This window comes from Penicillium malachiteum (genome assembly GCF_028827825.1).
Source record: "Penicillium malachiteum strain IBT 17515 chromosome Unknown utg000002l:1.0-8849297.0:1.0-8852440.0, whole genome shotgun sequence".
Lineage (NCBI taxonomy): Eukaryota > Fungi > Ascomycota > Eurotiomycetes > Eurotiales > Aspergillaceae > Penicillium > Penicillium malachiteum.
Window position 1 is genome coordinate 5,760,309 of NW_026643095.1, and position 24,951 is coordinate 5,785,259.

The following is a 24,951-nucleotide window of genomic DNA, read 5'->3' on the forward strand; positions in this document are numbered from 1 at the left end:
CAATGCATGGAATAGCCTATGTAAGTGAGTCGAAAGCGATGATCCTGAGCGCAGACTGCACAAAAGTACAGCCTCACTCCTATCCAGAACTTTTCATCCTCAGGCCACCATGTGGTATTCATCCATTTCCCATGTTCCACCCCTCAATAAACCGATCCGTTGCCGAAAATTCAAAAAATGAAACGCAGCATGATATCATCCGTACAAGTAGCCAGCCGTATCTGGTAAACTTTCGTTTCGACGAAGCCGTATTGTTGTCGGGGTCTTGCGAATATATCTTTCAAAAGTTCGTAGTATCTCGACATTCCTCCACGACTCGGGGGTTTCTTTTATCGACGCGCACCAACTTAAGAGCCGGGGTTGGGGTTCATCTGTGTGAAAGTTTGTCAGCCTTCTATTCCCGGGTCTGTATTGCGTATGTGGTGTGTGAAGATGTATATCGCGGGGTGATGCGGGTTGATGATGGATATTCGAAAGATTTTGTTGCTTTCGAAAATGGGGTTTCGTGCGAGTTTGGGTTGAAATGGAATCAGTCGGTATGTACCTTGCGCTTGCCACCGGTCATGGTAACGTTGACGAAACGGCGGGTGTACAGGACACGCTTGTAGGCGCGACCCTTGGGGTTCTTCTTCTTCTCCTGGGGCTCAACCTGAAATCGATATTTTCGTTAGGATGGCGGATTCTGATGGCGCTCTCGTGGTGATTTGAGGATCACGGTGGCGCAAAGGTTCGATGTTCGCTGGATAGACTGACCTTAGGAGTGGCGGCCTTGACCTTACCGGCACGGGCGAGAGAACCGTGAACCTTACCCATCTTGGATGATTTTTGTCGTTGAACGGACTGGGGTAATCGATTTGTTGAAGGGGGATGGAAGCAGGTCGCTGACGATAGGGTTTGCAAAATTGGTCTTCACTGTGGGTGGGGCGGCTGACAAGCGAGGGCGATCGGGGCGGATAAAGGACATTTTCCGTTATATGAATGGCTGAGATGACTCATCATTGGCTGACTCATCTCCCTGACTCACCGTGCGCTAAACTCTTTTGGGTCTCCGCTCCAGCCCTGGACTCATTAAGGCGTCCACGGGTTTGAGGTGGAGGTAGTCTATGCTAGCAGTCGACAATGTCTATAATTTTAATTTGTAGGTGGGTTGATATCAAGCCGGTATTAATTATCACATAGAATGATTACAAGATTATAATATTTTTTCTAAGTGGATAGTAAATTCAACTTAGACAAGATGTGTAATAGTACAAGTGCCCTCTAGAACGCCATATACAGTCCAAACTCCTTGGAAGGCTTCAAATGTTTGAAAATGCAAGTATACATAGCAATTTCATCACTGCTCTGTTCAATAGAATAAGAATCAGGTTGCCTTTGCCTTCGCCGCGGCTTCTTCCCGCTCGCGCTTTCGGGCCAAGTAACGCTCCTTTGCACTGGAGACATCTCCAGTCGTTTTGCGGCTACGATTCTTTTCGGCCAGCTCCTTTTCTTTGGCCGCTTCGGCTTCTTCCTCCTGTCTAGCACGTTCCTCCAGTTGTTGGGAAATCATCTCAGTCTGACGAGCACGCTGAGCGCCACGGCCAGATTGGTTGCCAGCTGCTGCTGGTCTTCCAATGGGACCACGAGATACAGGCTTAGCAGCAGGCGCTGTCTTCGGCTTCGGTGCCACGTTCAATCCTGCGGATAACAGTTGACGCTTATCGACAACCTGGCCTTCGTCGTTGACAACAATGTGAGCACCTCGGGCATTGAGATCCGCGGCCTTCTGAGCTTCGGACTTCTCATCGGATTCCGCTGTAGGCTCTTCAGTAGCCACACCTTCTTTGACCCGCTTCGCTGCCTCCTCAGTCGCCTTGACCACTTGGTCATGCTTGGCCTCTGACCGGGATAGCATGTCTCTGTAGAAATCCACCATACCCGACCCACCATTCTGCTTTCGTCGCTCTTCCTCCTCTTTCTCCCGCCGAGCCTCGTCTTCCTCCAGCTTCTGCATCTCCGCCTGTTGAGCCTTGTATGCGCCAGTAACGAATGTCTCTTTGTCTGCAAAATCTTCACCCTCTGCTTCGCGTTCCTTGGCTAGTTGTCTGTCTCGGGCACGGAGCTGGTCCCTTTTGCGAATTTCGGCGCTTCGTAGGAGGTTTTCCATATACTGAGGTACTTCGCTCTTGCTAGTTGTTGCAGACTTCTCGGGCTTAGCATGCAAGCTATCATATACTGCATCATATGAATAGATTGCCGGGTCCAGTTCCTTGGCTTCCTTTGCATGCTTCCTGCTGCTATGGAGTGCAGACAGATTCGTGAAATCTTTGGGATTTGGTCCAGTATTTTTGGATGTGTTGAATCCGAATTGAACTTTGCCTTGACGCGCCTTTTCCTTCTCTTCGTCTTCATCCTCGTCGTCGGCGAAAATCGAACTCCTGTTCAGCGGCTTGACACTCGGTTTTCCAGTACCCAATTGCATCTTTCGCTTAGGTGGGGGTCCGGCAGTTTTTGATGATTTGGAGGCTGACTGAGGCGCATCTAATCCCCCGAGGGTAGATACTTCGACGGCACCATTGTCATTCTTCTTGTCTTCATCATCCGACTCATCGTCGAAAATATTCTTCTTGCGCTTCTGTCCGAGGGGAATTCCCGGCTTCGCCCCAAGCTTTTTGCTCGGCATATTCAGCCCATTTGAAAATTGTGGCGGCATTTTGATGGTTGATTGGGCTGTGCCCTGCTAGCAACACAAAAATTCTCACCTTATGGTTTAAGACAAAATAAGCGGAAGAATGAAAGCTTAGGTACGATAAGCCATTATTTCTTACTGCCATTCCACACCGCTCCCCCCATATAGTGGATCTTGATGCGGGGATGTGGATAACGTAATCCTGAATATTGTTGCCCGGTCGAGGCATCCATCTCACATATTTCCCACTTTCAAATCTCAACTGCCTCGGATGTTGATTCAAAACAACAATCTTCTGACAAAAGAAAAATCCGTGATTCTTTCAGATTCTACTACTATTTTAGTTACTCAGTCTAGATGAGACACTCACCTATTCCAGTCATTGTATGCGAACCCAACGACCTTGGAATTTTGCCTTTCGGGCTTTAGGCTTACATTTTGAGGCCCGTGCGAGATCTTTCAAGGTCACAAGATATCGGCTCTCGCCTCTTTCATTCTGCAGCTCCCCGGGAACTCCGTCCCGACTTTGATGATGTACAGTGGCGTTCCTCTCATAGCTCGGCAATCCTAACTCTCTTTCTTGATCTAATTTGGTCCTTGTATAACATTCATTCCTGTTGATGTTTGTACACCGTATAGAGTAGATGCAAGTAGTTGCGATCACTGTGATGTAATGGTAGCAAGAAGATTCACTAGCAGGGAAGCTAAGCCGACGATCTTCCCAATTTTTGAAGTTGGTCAACCGCGCTAGAGAACGCATGTCTCAGCGGATTTGGTCAACATCCTGATCAGGGTCTATGCAGGGACGTCGTATCCGATGAATTGGTCCCGGGGTATACATTCTTTTTTTAAGTATAAATAAAGGGACGTGGGTCTCTCCAGAATTCCATTCATCAACATCTCAAAATCATTTTTCTCACGACATATTCCTCTTCTCCCAGTCCATTCACCATGAAGTCCCTTCTTGCCCTGTCTACTTTCCTTCTTCTTGGAGCTGCCGCTGCTCAAGAAGTTCAATCTAAGCCTTTCCACTTGGTTATTACTGCCGCAGCCAAGAAGACTTATAATGGCCAAGAGCTCGCTGCGTGCCATACGGGCGCTGCGATCGAATCCCTTTGTTTGGCCGGTACTGCCGGCTCCGAGTTCTACCTGAACACCACCAAGGGCGAAGAGCCCGCTATCAAGGGAGAAGGCCTCTCCGGCACTCTTATCTGGAACCTGCCCTATAATGGTGGTATGTGTTGACTTCTCATCTTTCTCATCATGCAATCAGGCAATACTAACAGAAGTGTAGATGAGTATGAGTCCGAGCCTATGAGCTTCTACAGCGACCCATCCACCAATGTCGCCATGCTCCTCTTTGAGCCTGGCTATACTCAACAGGAGGTCTTCTTCGATAAGACCAGTCAGATGGCAATCTACAGCTACTACAATGATGCTGTCACTCCTCCAACTGATGACGAGGCCAAGATCTTGAAGAACTGGTACCTCTGTGAGACCAACTTCTCTGGTTACACCTACACCACTCTCAACTGGGTACTTGGAAATGGCAAGGCCAAGCCACAGAACCCCAGCTGTGTCAAGGTGCAAGTTCAGCGCAAGTTTGTATAGTGGACTCGCGTGATGGAATTACGGATAACGAACGACTACTAGCTCCCTAGAGCTTTAATTTGCTGATGAGTGTATATAACATGAAATTTCTGAGTCACGACAACTTAATACTATGATGTTTTCCCCGCAATTTCAATTAGCTTATTCCTAGATATACGAACTATGTAGCCCAGCTCGGATTCAAGTTGAAGGTATAAGGTATGAGTACCTAAATCGTGGCGTATCTAGGGGAGACAAAAGTTTGATTAAAAAGTGTTAGATGCATCTGATGAATCAATCTATCGCGCGACATGACAAGTGAAGCGGGTGGGTGCATTGTAAATGTTGAGCGGTGACCCCGCATCTGTATGCTACAGACTTTCTCGGCTCAGCATTGAAGTTCTGCCAAGTTGATCAGTATCGCCAGTCATCGACTGAATTCAGGCAAAAGTTCGAGGCTTAGGAAACCTTGCTCATAGTGGAATCTATTATAGATCACTTTTGGACGCGTCAGGTGATCCTTCCTAGTAGATAAACACTATCGTACCTCATTTATCTTTCTCCATGCTCCCTATGAGCCTCATTCATCCCCATCTCTTCCCATCACCTGATCACAGGAATCTACATCTCTGTCTTTGGTGGTCCCCTCCATTGTGTACTACTCGCTGTTCCTGACACTTGCAACGATCATACCCGATGCCTTCTAATAAAGACCGGCTATATGTTGCTCTTTACGCAAGAGCTGGCAAGCCTAAGATGCCAGGCAAAGAAGACACGTGAGATTATCAATCAAAGCATCTCCAAACAAGTTGAAGACTAACATCCTAATTTGAACAAGGTACCATTGGGCCTTCATTGTAGGGCCCAAAAATGAGTCAAGTGAAAGCAGAGGTTTTCGTTACCACGCGAACGAGATGCCAAAATTGGGGCAGGGCTCTGAGTTCTTTTACCAGGAAAGCTATTATCGAAATGCCTCCAACATGCTACTGGTTCGTATTGTCGTTGGAAAGGTCACAAATAGAGCTCGCCTTCTTGAAATACTGCGGACCAACCCTGTACAAAATGACGAGCCAGGATGGAATTGTGTCTCGTGGATACGGCAGGGACTGGAAAAGCTACAGTCCGATAACATGGCTTTAGGTACGAGCGTCCTTGACTGGGAAACCGTGAGGTATGAGGCGATGGATTATTGCCAACGGAAAAGAGACACGCGCCGGTTTGACGGACAGGGGGGGCATCTTTGATATATGGAAACCCCCAACATATGACTTGTTGGAGCGGCGGGAGCTCATTGCATGAGTTTCATGTCGAGGCTCAAGACAGAACACTCCAAAGCTAGTTTGACGAGTATGTTCGATCGCCAGTTGTTCGGGCATTGTTTGCAAATTCTTATCAATCTTGTTTATCTAGAAAGGGTTTTGGGGATTAACTTCAACTTGAAGTTCGCACTGGCAGGTACTGGCAGGGGTGTATTCCGGATATAACAGATACTAGTACAAATTCACGAGGTCAGAGATACTATATTCTGGTATAAACCGCACTCAGGCTGTCGATGCGTCAACTAGTCTAACTTCTGATAGATTCACACAGCATTTATATTAGGAAGACATCTTATCTGTCAATTTCGGCTCATTCCCATGGCTGGGGAAAGCATTTGAGGATTTTCCAAGTTGATTGGCAAAAGCGTCAAGAATTAGTAAAAAGCCGTGTCATTGGCCACGATGGGCTTCACGAAGCTGAGACTGGCGAAGTGAGAGGGCTTTTCCAGGGTAGCCTCATTGCTATTATGCACCTAAAATCGGATTAGAAATACTTCAGAGATGACTTTCGCCCGGGCGAGAATTCAAACTCATATTGAGCAAAATAAAGAAAACACACTTGTCCAAAATAGAATATGAAGTATGAGATAGTGCCCTTCCATTGGACCTCGGGAAGGTTGAGCCCCGCCTGGAGATTTGTCATCCTTCGTTTTATGCCTCGAATCTTAGGTGTCTATCAACGACGCCTAACGTGATTCCCAAGCGAGCGGATCACCCAAGCGAGCGGATCACCTACCACCTATTATACTACTTTAGATAAATTATTAACCACCATAACGCCAATTTATTAAAATATTTATCTAAATATCACAATGATCTGACCTATGTCCTTCTTCTCCACACTTTTTACATGTCGGCAGCTTTCTCCTCGTTGGCTGAGGCTGTAAAACAGGCGCTCTCCGCGGTGGTACGGGAGGGGCAATTGGCGCTTCAACCACCTGTATAGCACGCTGTATAGCTTCCTGGCCCTCTTGAACCGTCATTCCACCCTCATTAGGTATCTGTCTAGTAGACCGTTGGCGCTTTTGCTTCTGCTTCTCGTGTGCGGCACGTAATTTACGTGTTTCAACCTCTAATAAAGCTGTTGAATGCATCTGAATTTCACAGGCCTTAAGAACTTGATCGATTTGCTGTTTGAGTGGACTTGGAGGGCTTCTTGAGCGTTGTTTTAGAAGAGATTTGATTGAACTAGCTTGCCGCTGAAGCTGGATAATGTTTTGAGGTGTCTTAGGTGAAAATTGGCTTGATCGACTGGTAGGGCGGCTACCTGGGGGTGTAGGTGTTCGAAGAAGAATATTCAACTTAGAAAGCACTCGATCTGGGTTGAATGGTACTAAACCAGCTGCTGCAAAGCTGTTTTGAATAGTTTGGGTTTGAAAAGCCTCTTTACGAGCGATTGGGTAGGCTTCAAGAAAATCAAATTTATCAACATGGTTAAAACCAAGCCGCATTTGATTCTCAACAAGCCGACCATATGCACGCTTAAGAGGTGAAAAACATCCAACATCAAGCGGTTGATGTAAATGTGAAGAATGAGCTGGCATACAAATTGGAATAATATTATTCTCTTTGCAAATCTGGTCAAATTGGGGAGTTAAATGACTCCCATGACCATCGAGAATTAAAAGTCGATATTTTCCAAGTGTACGTTCAGTTGTTGCTGGAATAAAGTGTTTTTGAAGCCATCGAAGTCCAATTTCATCAGTTGTCCATCCATTTGGACTAGTTTCAAATCGCCAGTCAAGTGGAAGGTTCTTAAACCATCCTTCAATCAAAACTTTACCTTTGAAAATAATCACTGGTGGAAGGGCCCATCCAGATACATTAATTGTTTCAATAGCTGTTACCCATTCACGATTTCCAGGCTGTAAAAGTGATCGTCGACCATAATATCAAGAACGAGTAACAACCTTAGCAGTTGCTGTAAGTCCCATTGCAAATCCAGTCTCATCAAAGTTATAGATATCCTCTGATAGAATACCATTCTCTTGAATTGTCTGAAACACAAGATTAAACCATGCTTGAACCACTTTTGGATCCTCCATTTTCGCACGCTCGTAATTATATCGACGAGAGAAACGGGTAGTAAGCTCTGAATGTCGTCTTACGAAGTTTGTAACCCAATTTTTGCCAACAGTTTGAGGGGGGGTCTGGCCACGCGCTGCGAGTAGAATATTGGCCATTTCTTGGACAGTAGCCGGGCGGGGGGCAGCTCCACGTATATCCATAGAGATCACCCATTGGAGAAGTGAATTCTCTTCATTTTCGTTTAATTTGTGGTTATTCGCGCGAGTTTCGAATCGATTGGTATGACCATTTAGTCGGCGGTGGAGGGAAGTAAAAGGCACGTTAAACTGACGTACTGCCTCACGGATAGAGCTAATTTCATTGTTTTTAATAGCTTGGATAGCAAGTAAGATCCTTCCCTCCTGTTCGATTGAATTTCGAGAGGTTTTAGAACGTATTGGTGGCATGGTAGGTGGTTGAAGATGGCTAGACGCGGTCGCGACGCGAGTTTTTGGTTGGGTGATCCGCTCGCTTGGGTGATCCGCTCGCTTGGGAATCACGTTATCAATCCAGATAACTTCTTCCCCAGACTACACCCCTCAACCACTTCACAATTCACCAAAATGTCATACTACTTTACCATCCTTTCCCCAACAGACACCCCTATTTTCAACATTGCCTTTGGAACCTCCAAGGGTGGTGGCGATGGAATTGCGCGATTCCGCTTCCCTGATACCGCGCAGTACATGAACCAGTTCATCATCCATTCAAGTCTGGACATTGTCGAGGAAGCGCAATGGACAAATGGTGGAATGTAAGCCTCCTTTCCCAGAACTATCACAGATCATTGTGGCTTGTCTAGCCCAATTATATGATGGCCGTCCCAATCAATCAATCATCCCACCGATCTAACCCAGAACACAAGGTACCTCAAGCATGTCGACACCTACCCTCCAGCCGCAGCATACATCTCCGCGTTCCTGACTCCTAGTGGTGCTCGGTTCCTTCTTCTCCATCAACCACCACAGCTCCCCTCTAGCAACACCAGTGGCCTCGGCTCATCTTCTCTCCTGGGTGCCTCTGGATCCACCACCCGCACCTCCTCCAGCTCTGTCGCTGCGAACCCAACTTCGCCACAGACTGAGGAAGCTGTGCGCCAATTCATGAATGAAATCTACGAGAGCTATGTCAAGACAGCCATGAGCCCGTTTTATAAGCAGGGAATGGAAATCCGAAGTCCTGTATTTCGCGCAAAGGTCACAGCTGCAGGAAAGAAATGGCTGTAAGGGATATGTGAGGGATTTTTAATTGAATTCTGGGTTTGGCTTTCTTTACAGCGTGGCGTTTCTGGATTGCATGGGTTTATATCTTACACTTGTGAATATGGACTTGTTGGTTGAGTCGATGAGTGAGGGTAATGTCGCTCCCTTTGGGGGTAATTATTGATACTCAACTAGTGATATGATTAGTATAGGAAGCGCATGGGAGCATTTTACGATACCCAGAGAGGAGGGCCTAGAAAGGGCTAATGCACACTGTTTAAGAAAATTGTTTTCAATCTGTTACCGGGAAGTTCCAAGGAGTGACATGGTAGAAAGAAAACAAAAAAAACAAGGTCAAGATGTCAGTGGCTCACCCCACTGAACCTCAAGAAAAGAAAAGAAAAATGGACCATTTGGCCGCAACAAATGGGAAAGATATCCCGCGGCTCTGAGAAAGAAAAAAAGAAAAGAAAGGGGAAAGCAAAGGATCCCGAACCCGCTAAATCCACCAAGACGCCGAAGTGATGCCCCAACTCCTGGTCAAATTGACCCGCTCAAGAAAAAGCAAATCAAAGCTTAGTTTGCCACCTGAGTGGCAAGCTTCTTCTCAGCGGCGGCCTTGAAGGTCTCCAGGGCGTGAACCACGGTGTCGACGTTGGACACCGCACCGAAGATTCCACCCTCCATCTTGACGGACTCGATGGTGCTTGTGTGGAGGGCCTGTTCAGCGGCCGCAGTTCCGTCGTCGAGGAGGAGGCAGTCAAAACCGCGGTCGTTGGCCTCACGCATTGTGGTAGAGACACAGACGTCGGTAGTGACGCCGACAATTACCAGGTTCTTCACTCCCTTGTTGCGGAGGATCAGCTCGAATTCGGTGTGAGCAAAGGCTCCGCGGCCCGGCTTGTCGATGACGGGTTCGTTGTCAAGAGGCTGGAGCTCGTTAACGATGTTCCAGCCAGGTTGACCACGAACCAAAAGACGTCCAAGGGGCCCCTGGTCACCAATGCCCAGTTGCGAGCCGTTGTGAGAACGGAACTGCTCACGGCGTGAAAGGGTGGACAGGTCCGGGCGATGGCCTAATATAATAAATTTAGTAAATGTGTTTCTAGCATTCAGGAAAGACGGAATACGTATACGTACCTTCACGGGTAAAGTAGACGGGGAATTGAGCACGACGGAAGATGTCCAGGACACGAGCAACCTTGGGGATCAGGTTCTGTGCAGCAGAGATATCATGGCCCTGGAATGCCATGTAACCGGCGGTGTCACAAACTAATGGATATGTTAGTCCTATTGTGATATATGAAGCTTTCTTCCGGAAAAAGAGACTTACAGTCACGCTGCATATCAACAATGACAAGACCTGTAGTGTGAGGGGAGAAGGAAGCGTCGTGAGGCCAGTCATAGGGGGCGGCCTGCAGCTGGCCCTTGCGAACCTTGTGCTGAGGGGCCTGGCGGGGTCTATCGAGACTTGGGCCATGGTTGTGATTGGGGATGGTGACCTCCAGATTCCATTCTCCATTATCCAACTTGGTCAGAATCACCTTGAAAGGACAATCCATAAGACGCGAGGTGCGACGACGCTTGCGGGTCTCCTCAGTAAGTCCATTGCGAGCACGGTAAGATCCACCACGATCACAGCGCAACCAAATCTTGTGAGTACGTCCAGGCTTCTCCGGGGTTGGCATGCTAGAAGTCTTAACGACTACATTGTAACCATGAGCCTTGCTGTGAGCATGAACTGAATTCATGAGTGTCTCTCTAGAAGAAACGTAGGCAGCCGAGGTTAGTGACGTAACGTGACGCGACGCGATATTGTTTTCAAGAGAGAGGACATACTTATCAGGGTAGCGGCCAGCACGAGGAGGAAGCAGTGTCATAGAGGCATCAGGAATGTCCTGAAGATCGCTTGGAGCGTCCAAATTGAGGTCGTTTGGGTCCGACATCGTGATCGAGCAGGATATCGAAGCCAAAGATGGGGAGGGGTAAGAAGAACGTTCAACTTGGTAGAAGAAAGAAAATAATGGCAGCCTTTACATCAACAAAACAAACCTGTGAAGGCTTGTCCGCCTGAAGTAAATGCAGATCGGGGTGATAAACAAGTGCGTGGAACAATCACTATGATCAGCTCGCAGTTCCAGGTCGTGCGTGGTCATATGGGAACCCCAGATCGGCTCTGGAAATGGAATCATGGCCCCGGAAATCATGGGGTCGGATTATTGTTATCCCGATATCAAGCCGATCGGGACTTCGGCAGAAGATTATTCCGTGGCCGAATATCTTGAGGGCGGTAAGCCGATCGGGAACTCGGCAAATAATTATTCCGTATCCCTATGTGTTGGCGGTACAACATTGTTGGGAGAGATGGATTCAAGGTCTTCCTTGATATGTGTAGCACCGTAGTTGCAATTGAGGTCCATTGGGTCAGGATCATTACCTAGGTACAATTCAAGCCCTAACTTTGGGCAGCTCTGCATACATAATACATATTGACACCTACCTAGGGCAGCCATTTTTCTATCTCAGAGTAGCTTTGTTATGGCTCTGTAGGATGCTACTATAATCCAGCCAAAAGGCCCTTAGAACATTCAAATGTTGGTTTGAGTCAAACTATCTTGAATATCAAAGTTTTTTATCCTCAATGGTTCAAATGTTGCTATGGAATGCATATCCATGCCGGCACCTATATATGTGTAGTCCTTCCAAGGTTCCAAGGTTTAGTTTCTTCCGACATCCATAGCCCTTAATTTTTTGTACCTATCTACCTACATCCATAGGTAGTAATCAGCACTGCATGTGTGACTTGAGTGCTATATGTATATATATATTGGCAACGGACCCTACCCCGGGACCTCCAGGGCTCCGACCTCGGAGTCCTATGGATACGGTGTACATCTAGGTGGATGTATGTGTGTATAAGAGTACCTACCAACCGAATATTGAATGTGCACCAGTTGACCACTGGCAGTCCACTTCAAGTTTGTGTATGTACATAGGTCCCATTCAACTTGAAATGCCCAGGTGTTGACTTCGATTTTTGCTTCCAACATTTTGAACATACCTACGCGTAGTAGTATCTTTCAGCTCTACTATAATTTACTCCAGGGCTGGTAACTTGAACATCAATTTCAATGCTCACTGTTCAAAAACCTGAATGTTCAATCCCAACTTGAAGGTCACATCATCAACCTTGGAATTGATGTGCATGGATGACTCGGATGTATATATTTTCTGGTGGTGGTGGTGGTGGGTCACGGTCCCGTCATTCCAAGGTTCTACTCAGCCCTGGAGGCCAGGGTAGTACTAGTAGCAATACTAGAACATAGAACATTTCCAAGGTTGTATCACGGAGTTCAAATTTGTGATCTGGAAGAGCTTGCGGAAGAATCACTAGTCCTGACGACACATCTAGTAGCCCGCCACAACACAATTTCACATCCTCTGCGCGTTCCAAGGATTTAAGATGATCATGCCAGGTGGTTGGCTCGTGTGGTATATAGACCCACTTTGTCAGTGGCAGCCCTGGAGTTCGCCAGTTGAGTAGTAGACATTGAAGTGTGTTGAACTTGGGTACATATAATCGGCTTCGCATTAAAATTGCTAATCTGCCCGCCTAAATATGATGGGTAAACTGGAGGTAATAGGAAAACTATTTATGCAAATATTTGCAGCTTGGAATCGGCAGCACCTGCAGTCAGTCACCTGGGCATTTGTTATTTCGTTTCATTCCACTATAGTGTGTACATCTGATGCGCGCTATCTTTGACAGCCCTTGAGCACACAAAGCTTTTATCTCAATTTCAATGTTGAACAAGGAATCCCCTGACTATTAGTAGGTACTTAAAACAAATACTTTCAGGGTCAGTTCTTTGACATGTCATTTGTCTATGTGATATATGATAATGATCTACTTCACCGCCATCCAATTAGATCTGGGCTCCACATGGGACCGATCGATAGGCTGACATAATACACGTGTGTCCCATGGCGACTGATCAGATGTTAGCGCGGTGCCCCCCTAAATATCAACAATCTAATCAGTCCAGTTCCGCTCTGCAAAGCACCCACCACCGTGGGAGTTTCGGTCCAAAGAAAGGGAAATAATAGGGTAAGTTTCCTCGGCCTCCTGTGATCGCCACTTGGGTCTCTTCCTCTCTTTCGCATCATACCCTCTCTACGGTGGAGGGTGCAAAGTCGACCATCTCTGCCATCTCAGCTGCGTCACCGCCTCGCCGAGGGGCATCAACAACCCACGGCTATCCACCATCAACCAGCCCATGGTACTGCGAGAAGGCCGATCTTGAAGCCCGAAAGCGCTTTTTACCTCCCAGGACAATCTTTTGAAAGGAGAATTCGCTAATCGTGGTCTCGTGGACGTCTTTGCGACCCGTCGCCGGGTATCTTGACGCGGGAAGATGCCGGCCCCCGATGAGTCGCCTTCTGAGAGAAAGCACACCAGCAGTTCTTACAGAGATGAGCTTGCGCACTACAAGTCTCAATATGAGCAGCTAGAGGCCGAGCTTTCGGACTTTCAGGTCTCCAGCCGGGAGCTGGAGGCCGAGCTGGAGAAGGACATCGAAGCTTCAGAGAAGCGAGAGCGCCAGCTGAAAGAGAAAGTGGACACTTTGCGATACGAGGTTGATGAGTGGAAGGTATGTGGTGGCTATGTACTCCATTTCCTTTTCTACGCCGCAGTGGCTCATTCGTTTGCAGACCAAGTACAAGCAGTCTAAATCCGAAGCGAACGCTGCCCAAAACACTCTGCAAAAGGAGATCACTTCCTTGCGCGAGACAAGTCGCTCTCTCCAGTTGAAGCTGCGCGACATTGAAGTTGCCAACGATGACTATGAACGACAAGCTCGGAACACCACCTCGTCCTGGAGGACCTGGAGTCGAAGTATAATATGGCCATTGAGCGCGGCGTGCTTCTGGAAGAAGAAATGAGAACTGGAGACCTGGAGCGCGAGAGTCTTCGAATTGATAACCAACGTTTACGTGATGAGCTCTCCGATCTCAAGGTCGAGGCCGAGATCGTTCAGGAAAGACTGCGAAATGCGGAAGGGCATGGATATCGCCGTCGCAAGCCGACTCCTCTTTACCGAAGCCCCTCCACACCGCAAACCTTTGAGATTTTCGATCGGTCGCCCAATACAGCAACTTCTTCTCCAGTCTTTGCCACGCCACCTGCCAAATCCTCATTGGCGTCAGCTACTGCCACTCCTCCATCGCCTCCAATCTCGGAGGCCTCGACCAACTTCCGGAAGTCTATCAATGCTACGCCTACGTTCCCCGAACAAGAGTGGCAGGACCAGACCCAGTCAACTCTCGAACTCTTCACAATGCTAGAACACAGCCCCGACCCACACATTCTCGAGCCTCGTCTCTTGCGTACAGCAATAGTGCCCGGTCCAATACTACTCCCTCGATCAGCTCTCGCAGCAGCATGGCGAGAATGAATAATGCCCCGCGCCCTTCGGGATTGCCCAAGTCGGGTTCTCTCTACCAGATTCGAGGTCTTATTGGAAAGATGCAGAAACTCGAAGAGAGAGTGCAGTCTGCCAAGTCACGACTGCCCGCGCCTTCAGATACCTCGTCTCGTGGCTCCCCTCGTTCTGGGTCTGTTGTGGGAGATAGTCCAGTTGCATCAACCATCACAGTCCGAAGAAACTCTCGCAAGCGACTGAGTGGTAGCAGTTATGGGTCATCGATACGAGATAGTGAAGGAACCCCCTCATACGTTCCCCAAAGCCGTCAGTCGTTCGGAGCACGTACTGGGGACAGTCGCCCCAGCAGTCGTACCAGCTTCTCTAGTCGCAGTTCATTCAGCCAAAGCGTGCATTCGGGTGTGCCTGTCCGACCGGAAAGCCGACAGAGTCGAAACGGTGCCAAAACACCGATGGGTCATTACTCAACTAATCCTACCACCGAAAGTCGACGACCGCGCTCCTCCTTGAGCAACCACAATGGGCAGACTATTGGGGTTGGTAGCATGTCAAACATTGAGGAAGACCGAGACCCCTCTACTCCCACCTCTTGTATCCCACAGGAGCTCCGACGGCCATCGGTCTCGGCTACTCCGACCCTGAAGAAACGCACAACTAGTGGTATTTCGGCCATCCCCACCCCACGAAGCTTTAAAAGCAGTATCGGGCCGGGACCCATGCCACCGCCCGATCGGAAGCAACTGAACGATCTGGGGGAGACCTTCTAGATTGCACTGTCTTACTTTCCCGAGTCCCCACCATGATGGGTCTTCATTTATTTTTTTTCTCCAACGAGATAGATTTGCGGAGAGGACTTTGTCTCACTGGTTTGCGAGTATGATTCTTGACCGTGATGACATTTGCACGTTTTACTGTTTTACTTGCGAGGCAAGGCAAAGGAAATATGTGACTTGTTATCTTCTGATTTTTTTTTCTTTTGCTTTTCTTTTCGCATCACACGTATGCATGCATACTAGGGTCCTCCCTGGGTGGTGGGCCTTGTTAGACTTACTCCTTCTGCGCATTCCTGTACAGCCCTTTTTACCCTGGAGCGTCTAGGTGGTTCTTCACCACTCTTGTTGTGCTTCCCTTTTTTCCCCCTACCAGCCCCCATATCTATTCCTGTTTATGGAGCACTTGTGCCTATTTATGGGTATTGTCCTGGATGGATTCCTGGGCGTCCTAAGCTGTGTCTCAGCAACTCCCCCTCTTTTCATATTTGCAGTCGCGCGGCGTTTGATAATACCCACGATTATTGTTCTGTCCATTCCAATCTTCATTGTAGTACAAGTAGTGTTATCTGAGTCACGTTAGGCGGTCTGTCGCATAGCGGATTACTATCATGCAGAGTCTACGGACTCGGTGTACGGAGTACCTAACCTTGTCCTGTTCAGGCCCCAATCCCGACAATTTCGATCACCGAGGGATTTAGACGAAGCTCTTGATTTTTGATTTTTGATTTTATTATTTTATTATTTATATTTTTTACTTTTTTTTGGGGCTATTGAAAAATGAACGTCATTCTGCAGCTGGGGCCGAAGGTAATGTCCAGTTATAGTATCTTGAAAATATGCCGTGAGAGGGATCTACTAATCAATTCGGGGTCTGTATTCCGTGCTCCGTGGTGATTGTATACATTGAGAGTCCGAAAACCTATCTCTACACATTGAACTCTCGGGCATACCGGAACATGAGTGTTGATCCCCGAAGATCCTGGTGCCCACCAGGTGCATTTGGTACTTTCGGGATGTCGAATAATCCCCGTTGGGAGGGTCGATGATGAGCTAGTCCCGAATGACCCCGAATGACCCCGACTTCAGCCACTTAATTTGGAAATCGTTTTTCGAGACGTCTCTACGGATCCCGTGGGGTCAATAGTCCAGGGATATGAAAAAGGGGAGTATGATTGGATTGTATAAAGTAGGAAAGTTGATGATTGGGTGAAACAGATAGAAAATGTTGGAAGAAGCGCCCAACAAAGCTCAGTCAACAGTGTACCTGGTTGGGGGCCTCCACATAAGTGGATTATTCTAGTGAATTCCCCCCCAATGTATCTTTGTATATTAATTTCTATGTAAAGGTACTTCTGTCTTCTTCGTCTTCTTCATCAGGATCCACTTCATGGACCTTGGTGGGGTCCAAACAGAATTTCATTTCTCAACTTTTTTCTTCTTTTTCTTTTATGGTTAGGAATCTACTTCATATACATTCTCTTGTTCTGGACCTGAAGAACATTTTGGCCAATTTTTTTTTATTTAATTTTTTTTTTCTCTAAACTTGATTATATCGGATTTGTGGTGGTTCTCTCCGGTACGTTATACTGTAACCCTTTTCTGCATCCATCTCAACTAGTTCCGCTTGCGGCTGGTCTTGGCCCCTGCGCCTTTTTTCTTTTTGGCTCACCAGGAACTGCTGACGGCAACGTGAGATTGTGTCTGCGTGAGCAAAGGAAATTAGAGAGAGAGTGAGGATACAGAGAGAGTGATCTTCGTCAATTCCCTACTTTCTTACTGATCAATCTTAGATTTCTCGTTTTCCTTCCCCTCCTCTCTCCCCGACTAGCCACCGGAATTGCCTTCCATTGTACATTATTTTCAACTCTCGGCAGCAGTGCTGTTTAATACCCGACACTTTTCACCTTTTACTTCCGCCTCCTCTTCCCCTTTTTATGGGCGTTGAAACGATCTAATTGATCGATTACACATCATGGGTGTTCCCAACGGCAATTCTCCAGCCAACGGCGCTGGTAGCTCTCTCGCCGATATTCCTTCACATTTCGTCGGTGGCAACAATGTGGAGGTAGCGCCCCCGAGCGCTGTCAAGGACTTTGTTGTCAACCATGGAGGTCACTCCGTCATCAGCTCGGTAAGTGTGAACTGTTGGTGGAATAGAAGTGGGAAGAAATGGAAAGCGACAAAAAAAATGAGGGGCAAAACACTGGAAGAGAAGAAGAAAAATAAATAAAAACATGAGGAGATTGGCATTGGGCGAAAAAGGAGGAAATTCAGATGGAAAGACGCTTGGGGACAGGAACAAATCACTACAAGACCAAAGTACTAACCATCGCGGGGGGTTTTTTTAGGTGCTGATCGCCAACAACGGTATCGCCGCCGTCAAGGAGATCCGTTCAGTACGGAAATGGGCTTACGAGACCTTTGGCAATGAGCGTGCCATTCAATTCACTGTTATGGCCACCCCCGAAGATTTGCACGCCAATGCCGACTATATTCGTATGGCCGATCAATACGTCGAGGTGCCCGGAGGTACAAATAATAATAATTATGCCAACGTCGAGCTGATTGTCGATGTGGCCGAGCGTATGGATGTTCACGCTGTCTGGGCTGGTTGGGGTCACGCCTCTGAGAACCCCCGGTTACCTGAGTCGCTGGCGGCCTCGCCCAAGAGAATTATCTTCATTGGTCCTCCTGCGTCAGCCATGCGCTCATTGGGTGACAAGATTTCTTCCACCATTGTTGCACAGCATGCCGGTGTGCCCTGTATCCCCTGGTCAGGAACCGGTGTCGACGATGTAGAGGTTGATGAACATGGCATTGTTACCGTGAAGGATGATGTCTACGCCAAGGGTTGCACATTCTCCCCCGCGGAGGGTCTCGAGAAGGCCAAGCAGATCGGTTTCCCCGTTATGATCAAGGCCTCCGAAGGTGGTGGTGGTAAGGGTATCCGAAAGGTCGAGAGTGAGGACGACTTCGTCTCCCTGTACAATGCGGCTGCGAACGAGATTCCCGGTTCGCCCATCTTCATTATGAAGCTGGCTGGAAACGCCCGTCATTTGGAGGTGCAGCTGCTGGCTGATCAGTATGGAAACAACATCTCCCTCTTTGGTCGTGATTGTTCCGTTCAGCGTCGTCATCAGAAGATTATTGAGGAGGCTCCTGTCACCATCGCCAAGCCCATTACTTTCCAGGCTATGGAGAAGGCTGCCGTCAGCTTGGGTCGTCTGGTCGGTTACGTCTCTGCTGGTACCGTTGAGTACCTGTACTCCCACTCCGATGACAAGTTCTACTTCTTGGAGTTGAACCCCCGTCTGCAAGTCGAGCATCCTACCACTGAGATGGTTTCCGGTGTCAACTTGCCCGCTGCTCAGCTTCAGATTGCTATGGGTATCCCTCTGCACCAGATCCGCGATATTCGTCTCCTCTACGGTGTTGACCCCAACACTTCCTCCGATATCGACTTCGACTTCTCTAGCGAGGAGAGCTTCCAGACTCAGCGTCGCCCCCAGCCCAAGGGCCACACCACCGCTTGTCGTATCACCTCTGAGGACCCTGGTGAGGGTTTCAAGCCTTCCAGCGGTACTATGCACGAGTTGAACTTCCGTAGTTCTTCCAACGTCTGGGGTTACTTCTCCGTCGGTACTGCCGGTGGTATTCACAGTTTCTCCGACAGTCAGTTCGGTCACATTTTCGCCTACGGTGAGAACCGATCTGCTTCCCGAAAGCACATGGTTGTTGCCCTGAAGGAATTGAGCATTCGTGGTGATTTCCGTACCACTGTTGAGTACCTCATTAAGTTGCTGGAGACTCCCGCTTTCGAGGACAACACCATCACCACTGGTTGGTTGGATCAGCTGATTTCCAACAAGCTGACTGCCGAGCGTCCCGATCCCATTGTCGCTACTGTCTGTGGTGCTGTCACCAAGGCTCACCTTGCCAGCGAGGCCGGTATTGAAGAGTACCGTCGTGGTCTGGAGAAGGGTCAGGTCCCCTCCAAGGATGTCCTGAAGACTGTCTTCCCCGTCGACTTCATCTACGAGGGTCACCGCTACAAATTCACTGCTACTCGTGCTGGTCCCGACAGCTACCACTTGTTCATCAATGGCTCCAAGTGTTCCGTCGGTGTCCGTGCCCTTGCGGACGGTGGTTTGCTGGTTCTGCTGGACGGCCGCAGTCACAACGTGTACTGGAAGGAGGAGCCTGCTGCCACTCGTCTCAGCGTTGACGGCAAGACTTGCCTTCTGGAGCAGGAGAACGACCCTACCCAGCTTCGCTCGCCCTCCCCCGGTAAACTGGTCAAGTTCACTGTTGAGAACGGTGAGCACGTCCGTGCTGGCCAGCCTTACGCTGAGGTTGAGGTCATGAAGATGTACATGCCCCTTATCGCTCAGGAGGATGGTATTGTGCAGCTCATTAAGCAGCCTGGTGCTACTCTCGAGGCTGGTGACATCCTCGGTATCTTAGCTCTGGATGACCCTACCCGCGTTAAGCACGCCCACCCCTTCACTGGTCAACTCCCTGAGATGGGTTCGCCCGTTGTTCTCGGTACCAAGCCTCCTCAGCGCTTCACCCTGCTGTACAGCATTCTTGAGAACATCCTGCGCGGTTTCGACAACCAGGTTATCATGAACGCTACCCTGAAGCAGTTGGTTGAGGTCCTCCGTAACCCTGACCTTCCCTACGGAGAGTGGAACGCTCAGTCCTCTGCTCTGCACTCCCGTATGCCCCAGAAGCTGGATGCCCAGCTGCAGAACGTCGTTGACAAGGCCCGTGCTCGCCAGGCTGAGTTCCCCGCTAAGCAGCTCCAGAAGACTACTGCTCGTTTCATCGAGGAGAATGTCAGCGCTGGTGATGCTGAGATCCTCCGCACCACTATTCTGCCTTTGACTCAGGTCATCAACAAGTACCTTGATGGACTGAAGGTCAACGAGTACAATGTCTTCATTAGCCTGCTTGAGCACTACTACGAAGTCGAGAAGGTCTTCTCTACCGGCACCAAGCGTGATGAGGATGTCATTCTTAAGCTGCGTGAGGAGAACAAGGAGGAGATCACCAAGGTTGTTTCCACTGTTCTGTCCCACAGCCGTATTGGCTCCAAGAACAACCTGGTCCTGGCCATCCTGGACATGTACCGCCCCAACCAGCCCGAGGTTGGCAACGTTGGCAAGTACTTCAAGACTGTTCTCAAGAAGCTCACTGAGCTTGAGGCTCGTGCTGCTGCTAAGGTCACTCTCAAGGCCCGTGAGGTCCTGATCCAGTGCGCCATGCCTTCTCTCGAGGAGCGTCTGTCCCAGATGGAGCATATTCTCCGCTCCTCCGTTGTCGAGTCCCGCTACGGTGAGACTGGCTGGGAGCACCGTGAGCCCGAGTTCGGTGCCCTCAAGGAGGTTGTCGACTCCAAGTACACTGTCTTCGATGTGCTGCCTCGCTTCTTCGTCCACCAGGACCCTTGGGTTACCCTTGCTGCCCTGGAGGTTTACGTGCGCCGTGCTTACCGTGCCTACACTCTCAAGGCCATTGACTACAGCCACGCCACCGAGACTCCCTTCCTGTCTTGGGACTTCACCCTCGGCAAGCTCGGCCAGTCTGAGTTCGGCTCTGTCTCCTCCACCCAGCCTTCTGCTCCCGGTACCCCAATTTCCGAGAGCCCTAGCCCCTTCAAGCGTATCAACTCCATCAGTGATATGTCTTACATGATCAACGACCCCTCCAGCGACCCCGTCCGCAAGGGTGTTATCATCCCTGTTCAGTACCTGGAGGATGCTGAGGAATTCCTGCCCAAGGCTCTTGAGATCTTCCCCCGTGTTGGTGCCAAGGCTACCCCCGGTGGTAACGGTCTGATCGCTAACCTTGAGGGCAAGCGCCGTCCTACCGGCACTCTCAAGATTGAGCATGACAGCGAGCTTACCGGTGTCTGCAACATCGCTATTCGCGATATTGAGGACCTCGATGACGCTCAGCTTGTTGCTCAGATGGAGAAGTTGCTGGCTGATTTCAAGGAGGAGTTGGTGTCTCGCCGCGTTCGCCGTGTCACCTTCATCTGTGGCAAGGAGGGTGTCTACCCCGGCTACTTCACTTTCCGTGGCCCTCTCTACGAGGAGGACGTCAGCATTCGTCACAGCGAGCCCGCCCTGGCCTTTCAGCTGGAGCTGGGACGTCTGTCCAAGTTCAAGATCAAGCCCGTCTTCACTGAGAACCGTAACATTCACGTTTACGAGGCTCTTGGAAAAGGTCCTGAGAACGACAAGGCTGTTGACAAGCGTTACTTCGTTCGTGCTGTGGTCCGTCCTGGTCGTCTCCGTGATGACATCCCCACTGCTGAGTACCTGATCTCAGAGGCTGATCGCCTGATGAACGATATTCTGGATGCTTTGGAGATCATTGGTAACAACAACTCTGATCTGAACCACATCTTCATCAACTTCTCTCCCGTCTTCAACCTGCAGCCCATCGATGTTGAGCAGGCCCTGGCTGGCTTCCTCGACCGCTTCGGTCGTCGTCTGTGGCGCACCCGTGTCACCGGTGCTGAGATCCGTATTCTCTGCACTGACCCCACCACCGGCATGCCTTACCCTCTGCGTGTGATCATCAGCAACACCTACGGATTCATCATCCAGGTTGAGTTGTACATCGAGCGCAAGTCTGAGAAGGGCGAATGGATCTTCCAGAGCATTGGTGGCACCACCAAGCTCGGCTCCATGCACATGCGTCCTGTGTCTACTCCCTACCCTACTAAGGAATGGCTGCAGCCCAAGCGTTACAAGGCTCACCTTATGGGAACCCAGTACGTCTACGATTTCCCTGAGCTCTTCCGCCAGGCCTTCCAGAACAGCTGGACCAAGGCTCTTGAGACCATCCCCTCTCTCGCCTCCCAGCGTCCTCCTGTTGGCGAGTGCATCGACTACAGCGAGCTTGTTCTTGATGACACCGACAACCTGGTTGAGGTCTCTCGTGAGCCTGGTACCAACTCCCACGGTATGGTCGGATGGATCGTCACTGCCCGTACCCCCGAGTACCCCAAGGGTCGTCGCTTCATCATCGTTGCCAACGATATCACCTTCCAGATTGGTTCCTTCGGTCCTCAGGAAGATAAGTTCTTCCACAAATGTACCGAGCTTGCTCGCAAGCTGGGTATCCCCCGTATCTACCTGTCTGCCAACTCCGGTGCTCGCATTGGTATGGCCGATGAGCTGATTCCTTACTTCTCTGTTGCCTGGAACGACGCTGCCAAGCCCGAGGCTGGCTTCAAGTACCTCTACCTCACCCCCGAGGTCAAGAAGCGCTTCGATGCTAGCAAGCAGAAGGAGGTCATCACTGAGCTCATCACCGAGGATGGTGAGGAGCGCCACAAGATCACCACCATCATTGGTGCCAAGGACGGTCTTGGTGTTGAGTGTCTGAAGGGCTCTGGTCTCATTGCCGGTGCCACTTCCAAGGCTTACGAAGACATCTTCACCATCACCCTGGTTACTTGCCGTTCCGTCGGTATTGGTGCTTACCTGGTCCGTCTTGGTCAGCGTGCTATCCAGGTTGAGGGTCAGCCCATCATCCTGACTGGTGCTCCTGCTATCAACAAGCTCCTGGGTCGTGAGGTCTACACCTCCAACTTGCAGCTTGGTGGTACTCAGATCATGTACAACAACGGTGTCTCCCACATGACTGCCAACGATGACTTCGAGGGTGTGCAGAAGATTGTTGAGTGGATGTCCTTCGTTCCCGACAAGAAGAATGCTCCTGTTCCCATCCGTGCCTGGTCCGATGACTGGGACCGTGACATCGGCTACTTCCCTCCTGCCAAGCAGACCTACGATGTCCGCTGGCTCATTGGTGGTAAGCAGGATGAGGAGGGCTTCCTGCCCGGTCTCTTCGATAAGGACTCCTTCGAGGAGGCTCTCGGCGGTTGGGCCAAGACTGTCGTCGTTGGTCGTGCTCGTCTCGGTGGTATCCCTATGGGTGTCATCGCTGTCGAGACTCGCGCTGTCGAGAACGTCACCCCTGCCGACCCTGCTAACCCCGACTCCATGGAGATGATCACCCAGGAGGCTGGTGGTGTTTGGTACCCCAACTCTGCCTTCAAGACCGCCCAGGCTCTGCGTGACTTCAACAACGGTGAGCAGTTGCCCGTCATGATCTTGGCCAACTGGAGAGGCTTCTCTGGTGGTCAGCGTGATATGTACAACGAGGTCCTAAAGTACGGTTCGTACATCGTCGACGCCCTCGTCAAGTACGAGCAGCCCATCTTCGTGTACATTCCTCCCCACGGTGAGCTCCGTGGTGGATCTTGGGTCGTCGTCGACCCCACCATCAACCCTGAGCAGATGGAGATGTACGCTGACGAGGAGGCCCGTGGTGGTGTCCTCGAGCCCGAGGGTATCGTCAACATCAAGTACCGTCGCGACAAGCAGCTGGATACCATGGCTCGTCTGGATGCCACCTACGGTGAGCTCCGTCGTTCTCTGGATGACCAGACCCTCAGCAAGGACCAGCTCTCAGAGATCAAGACCAAGATGGCTGCCCGCGAGGAGCAACTTCTGCCCGTTTACCTGCAGATTGCCCTGCAGTTCGCCGATCTCCACGACCGTGCCGGCCGTATGCAAGCCAAGAACACCATCCGTCAACCTCTCCAGTGGCAGAACGCCCGTCGCTTCTTCTACTGGCGTCTGCGCCGCCGTTTGAGCGAGCAGCTCATCGTCAAGCGCATGGTCGCTGCTTCTCCTGCCCCGACCACCCCCACCGGTGCTGCCGGTACCATCCCCTCCTCCGGCCCAACCACCCACTCCACCACCGAGTCCCCTCGTGCTGTGCACCTCCGCACTTTGCACTCCTGGACCGGTCTCCTCGACAACGAAGTCGAGCACGATGACCGCAAGGTCGCTACCTGGTACGAGGAGAACAAGAAGCTCGTCCAGTCCAAGGTTGAGTCTCTCCGTACTGAGGGTGTTGCCTCTGAGGTTGCTCAACTCCTTATTGGAAACAAGGAGGGTGGTCTCCGTGGTGTTCAGCAGGTTCTTTCTATGCTTCCTGTTGAGGAGCGTGAGTCTGTTCTCAAGTACCTTGGATCTGCTTAAATTGATTCCTTGGTTAAAAATTGAACTTCCAACGCACATGAATGCGTCGTCGCTTTGGATTGCGAAGGCGAGAATATATTTTCTTTGGTTTTTATTTCTTTTATCCTCATGACTTGATGTTTATGTTTTTTCTTGGTTCTTTTCTACCTGTTTTTTACCTTGCAAAGCTAAAGTGTGCATCGGTGTTTTTATGAGGTTTATTTGTTATGTTAATGAGTTATATTTGTCCAATACATATTCTAATGGGCTCATAAATTTCCATTCTAAGTCAATATAATAATTCCTAGATAATGTATTTGTCCTCATTAGTCGTAGGCCTTCAAAACTGTACTTTTGTACTACTGAGTGCTGGCCACGGTCAAGCAAGTTTTTCGCTTAGGGTCCTTCAACATTTGAAGTTAGATTGCCACCAGAGCTGGTAGCCAGTATTACTATGTAATATTCCACTGGAAAGTTAGTAGATTGCTCTCCTGATTCTCGGTCTGTGATATGGTTATTCGGCCCTGGAATTGGGTCCAGAGAACCACGTCAACGTATTCGCTGTGAGCGTCAAGGTGTTCTGCCTCCAAGGTTCTCACGGCTCGCGCTGAGCATGCAAGGCTATTCCTAAAACGGTTCCGAGTCCTGCAGCCCTGTAGGGCGCAGGTGGAGTAAATGAGTAATATGCACTGGCGTTTCGAGCACGTCCCAGGACTCGGACTTCTTTAGTACCTATCTTTACTGGTAAGTATGCCGAGCCTGTTAATTCAAAGACTCCGAGCGGAATTCAATGATCTAATGCATTTGCCGAGCTCCCGTTTCATATTGAGTCCTAATTTCA

The 24,951-nt window shown here is 49.6% G+C and overlaps 9 protein-coding genes across 9 annotated transcripts; 6 read left to right on the forward strand and 3 right to left on the reverse strand.

Annotated features, from left to right (window-relative positions):
• Positions 1 to 330: 330 nt before the first annotated feature.
• On the reverse strand, positions 331 to 879 carry N7483_005109 (40S ribosomal eS30 domain-containing protein; the record flags this gene model as incomplete). The annotated part of the gene is made up of 3 exons (XM_057088546.1): positions 331 to 371; positions 545 to 649; positions 754 to 879. Coding segments are annotated over 3 exons (255 nt in total), but the record flags the coding sequence as incomplete, so codon positions are not given.
• A 484-nt stretch (positions 880 to 1,363) lies between these two features.
• On the reverse strand, positions 1,364 to 2,692 carry N7483_005110 (splicing regulator NSRP1-like domain-containing protein; the record flags this gene model as incomplete). The annotated part of the gene is made up of 1 exon (XM_057088547.1): positions 1,364 to 2,692. One exon carries the CDS (start codon positions 2,690 to 2,692, stop codon positions 1,364 to 1,366), a length of 1,329 nt encoding a protein of 442 aa, XP_056948376.1.
• Positions 2,693 to 3,619: 927 nt separating this feature from the next.
• On the forward strand, positions 3,620 to 4,279 carry N7483_005111 (uncharacterized protein; the record flags this gene model as incomplete). Its single annotated transcript, XM_057088548.1, has 2 exons — positions 3,620 to 3,902; positions 3,963 to 4,279. The coding sequence occupies 2 exons, from the start codon at positions 3,620 to 3,622 to the stop codon at positions 4,277 to 4,279; spliced, it is 600 nt and encodes a 199-aa protein (XP_056948377.1).
• Positions 4,280 to 4,954: 675 nt separating this feature from the next.
• On the forward strand, positions 4,955 to 5,502 carry N7483_005112 (uncharacterized protein; the record flags this gene model as incomplete). Its single annotated transcript, XM_057088549.1, has 2 exons — positions 4,955 to 5,034; positions 5,097 to 5,502. The coding sequence occupies 2 exons, from the start codon at positions 4,955 to 4,957 to the stop codon at positions 5,500 to 5,502; spliced, it is 486 nt and encodes a 161-aa protein (XP_056948378.1).
• A 2,705-nt stretch (positions 5,503 to 8,207) lies between these two features.
• Positions 8,208 to 8,870, forward strand: N7483_005113 (TRAPP subunit TRS20; the record flags this gene model as incomplete). Its single annotated transcript, XM_057088550.1, has 2 exons — positions 8,208 to 8,398; positions 8,510 to 8,870. The coding sequence occupies 2 exons, from the start codon at positions 8,208 to 8,210 to the stop codon at positions 8,868 to 8,870; spliced, it is 552 nt and encodes a 183-aa protein (XP_056948379.1).
• Positions 8,871 to 9,422: 552 nt separating this feature from the next.
• N7483_005114 (cysteine hydrolase family protein) lies at positions 9,423 to 10,792 on the reverse strand (the record flags this gene model as incomplete). The annotated part of the gene is made up of 3 exons (XM_057088551.1): positions 9,423 to 9,922; positions 9,987 to 10,118; positions 10,180 to 10,792. 3 exons carry the CDS (start codon positions 10,790 to 10,792, stop codon positions 9,423 to 9,425), a joined length of 1,245 nt encoding a protein of 414 aa, XP_056948380.1.
• Positions 10,793 to 13,261: 2,469 nt separating this feature from the next.
• On the forward strand, positions 13,262 to 14,302 carry nde1 (nuclear distribution protein NudE; the record flags this gene model as incomplete). The annotated part of the gene is made up of 3 exons (XM_057088552.1): positions 13,262 to 13,498; positions 13,560 to 13,654; positions 13,705 to 14,302. 3 exons carry the CDS (start codon positions 13,262 to 13,264, stop codon positions 14,300 to 14,302), a joined length of 930 nt encoding a protein of 309 aa, XP_056948381.1.
• Positions 14,303 to 14,373: 71 nt separating this feature from the next.
• Positions 14,374 to 15,057, forward strand: N7483_005116 (uncharacterized protein; the record flags this gene model as incomplete). The annotated part of the gene is made up of 1 exon (XM_057088553.1): positions 14,374 to 15,057. The coding sequence occupies one exon, from the start codon at positions 14,374 to 14,376 to the stop codon at positions 15,055 to 15,057; it is 684 nt and encodes a 227-aa protein (XP_056948382.1).
• A 1,978-nt stretch (positions 15,058 to 17,035) lies between these two features.
• N7483_005117 (acetyl-CoA carboxylase ACC1) lies at positions 17,036 to 24,131 on the forward strand (the record flags this gene model as incomplete). The annotated part of the gene is made up of 2 exons (XM_057088554.1): positions 17,036 to 17,194; positions 17,412 to 24,131. 2 exons carry the CDS (start codon positions 17,036 to 17,038, stop codon positions 24,129 to 24,131), a joined length of 6,879 nt encoding a protein of 2,292 aa, XP_056948383.1.
• Positions 24,132 to 24,951: the final 820 nt, after the last annotated feature.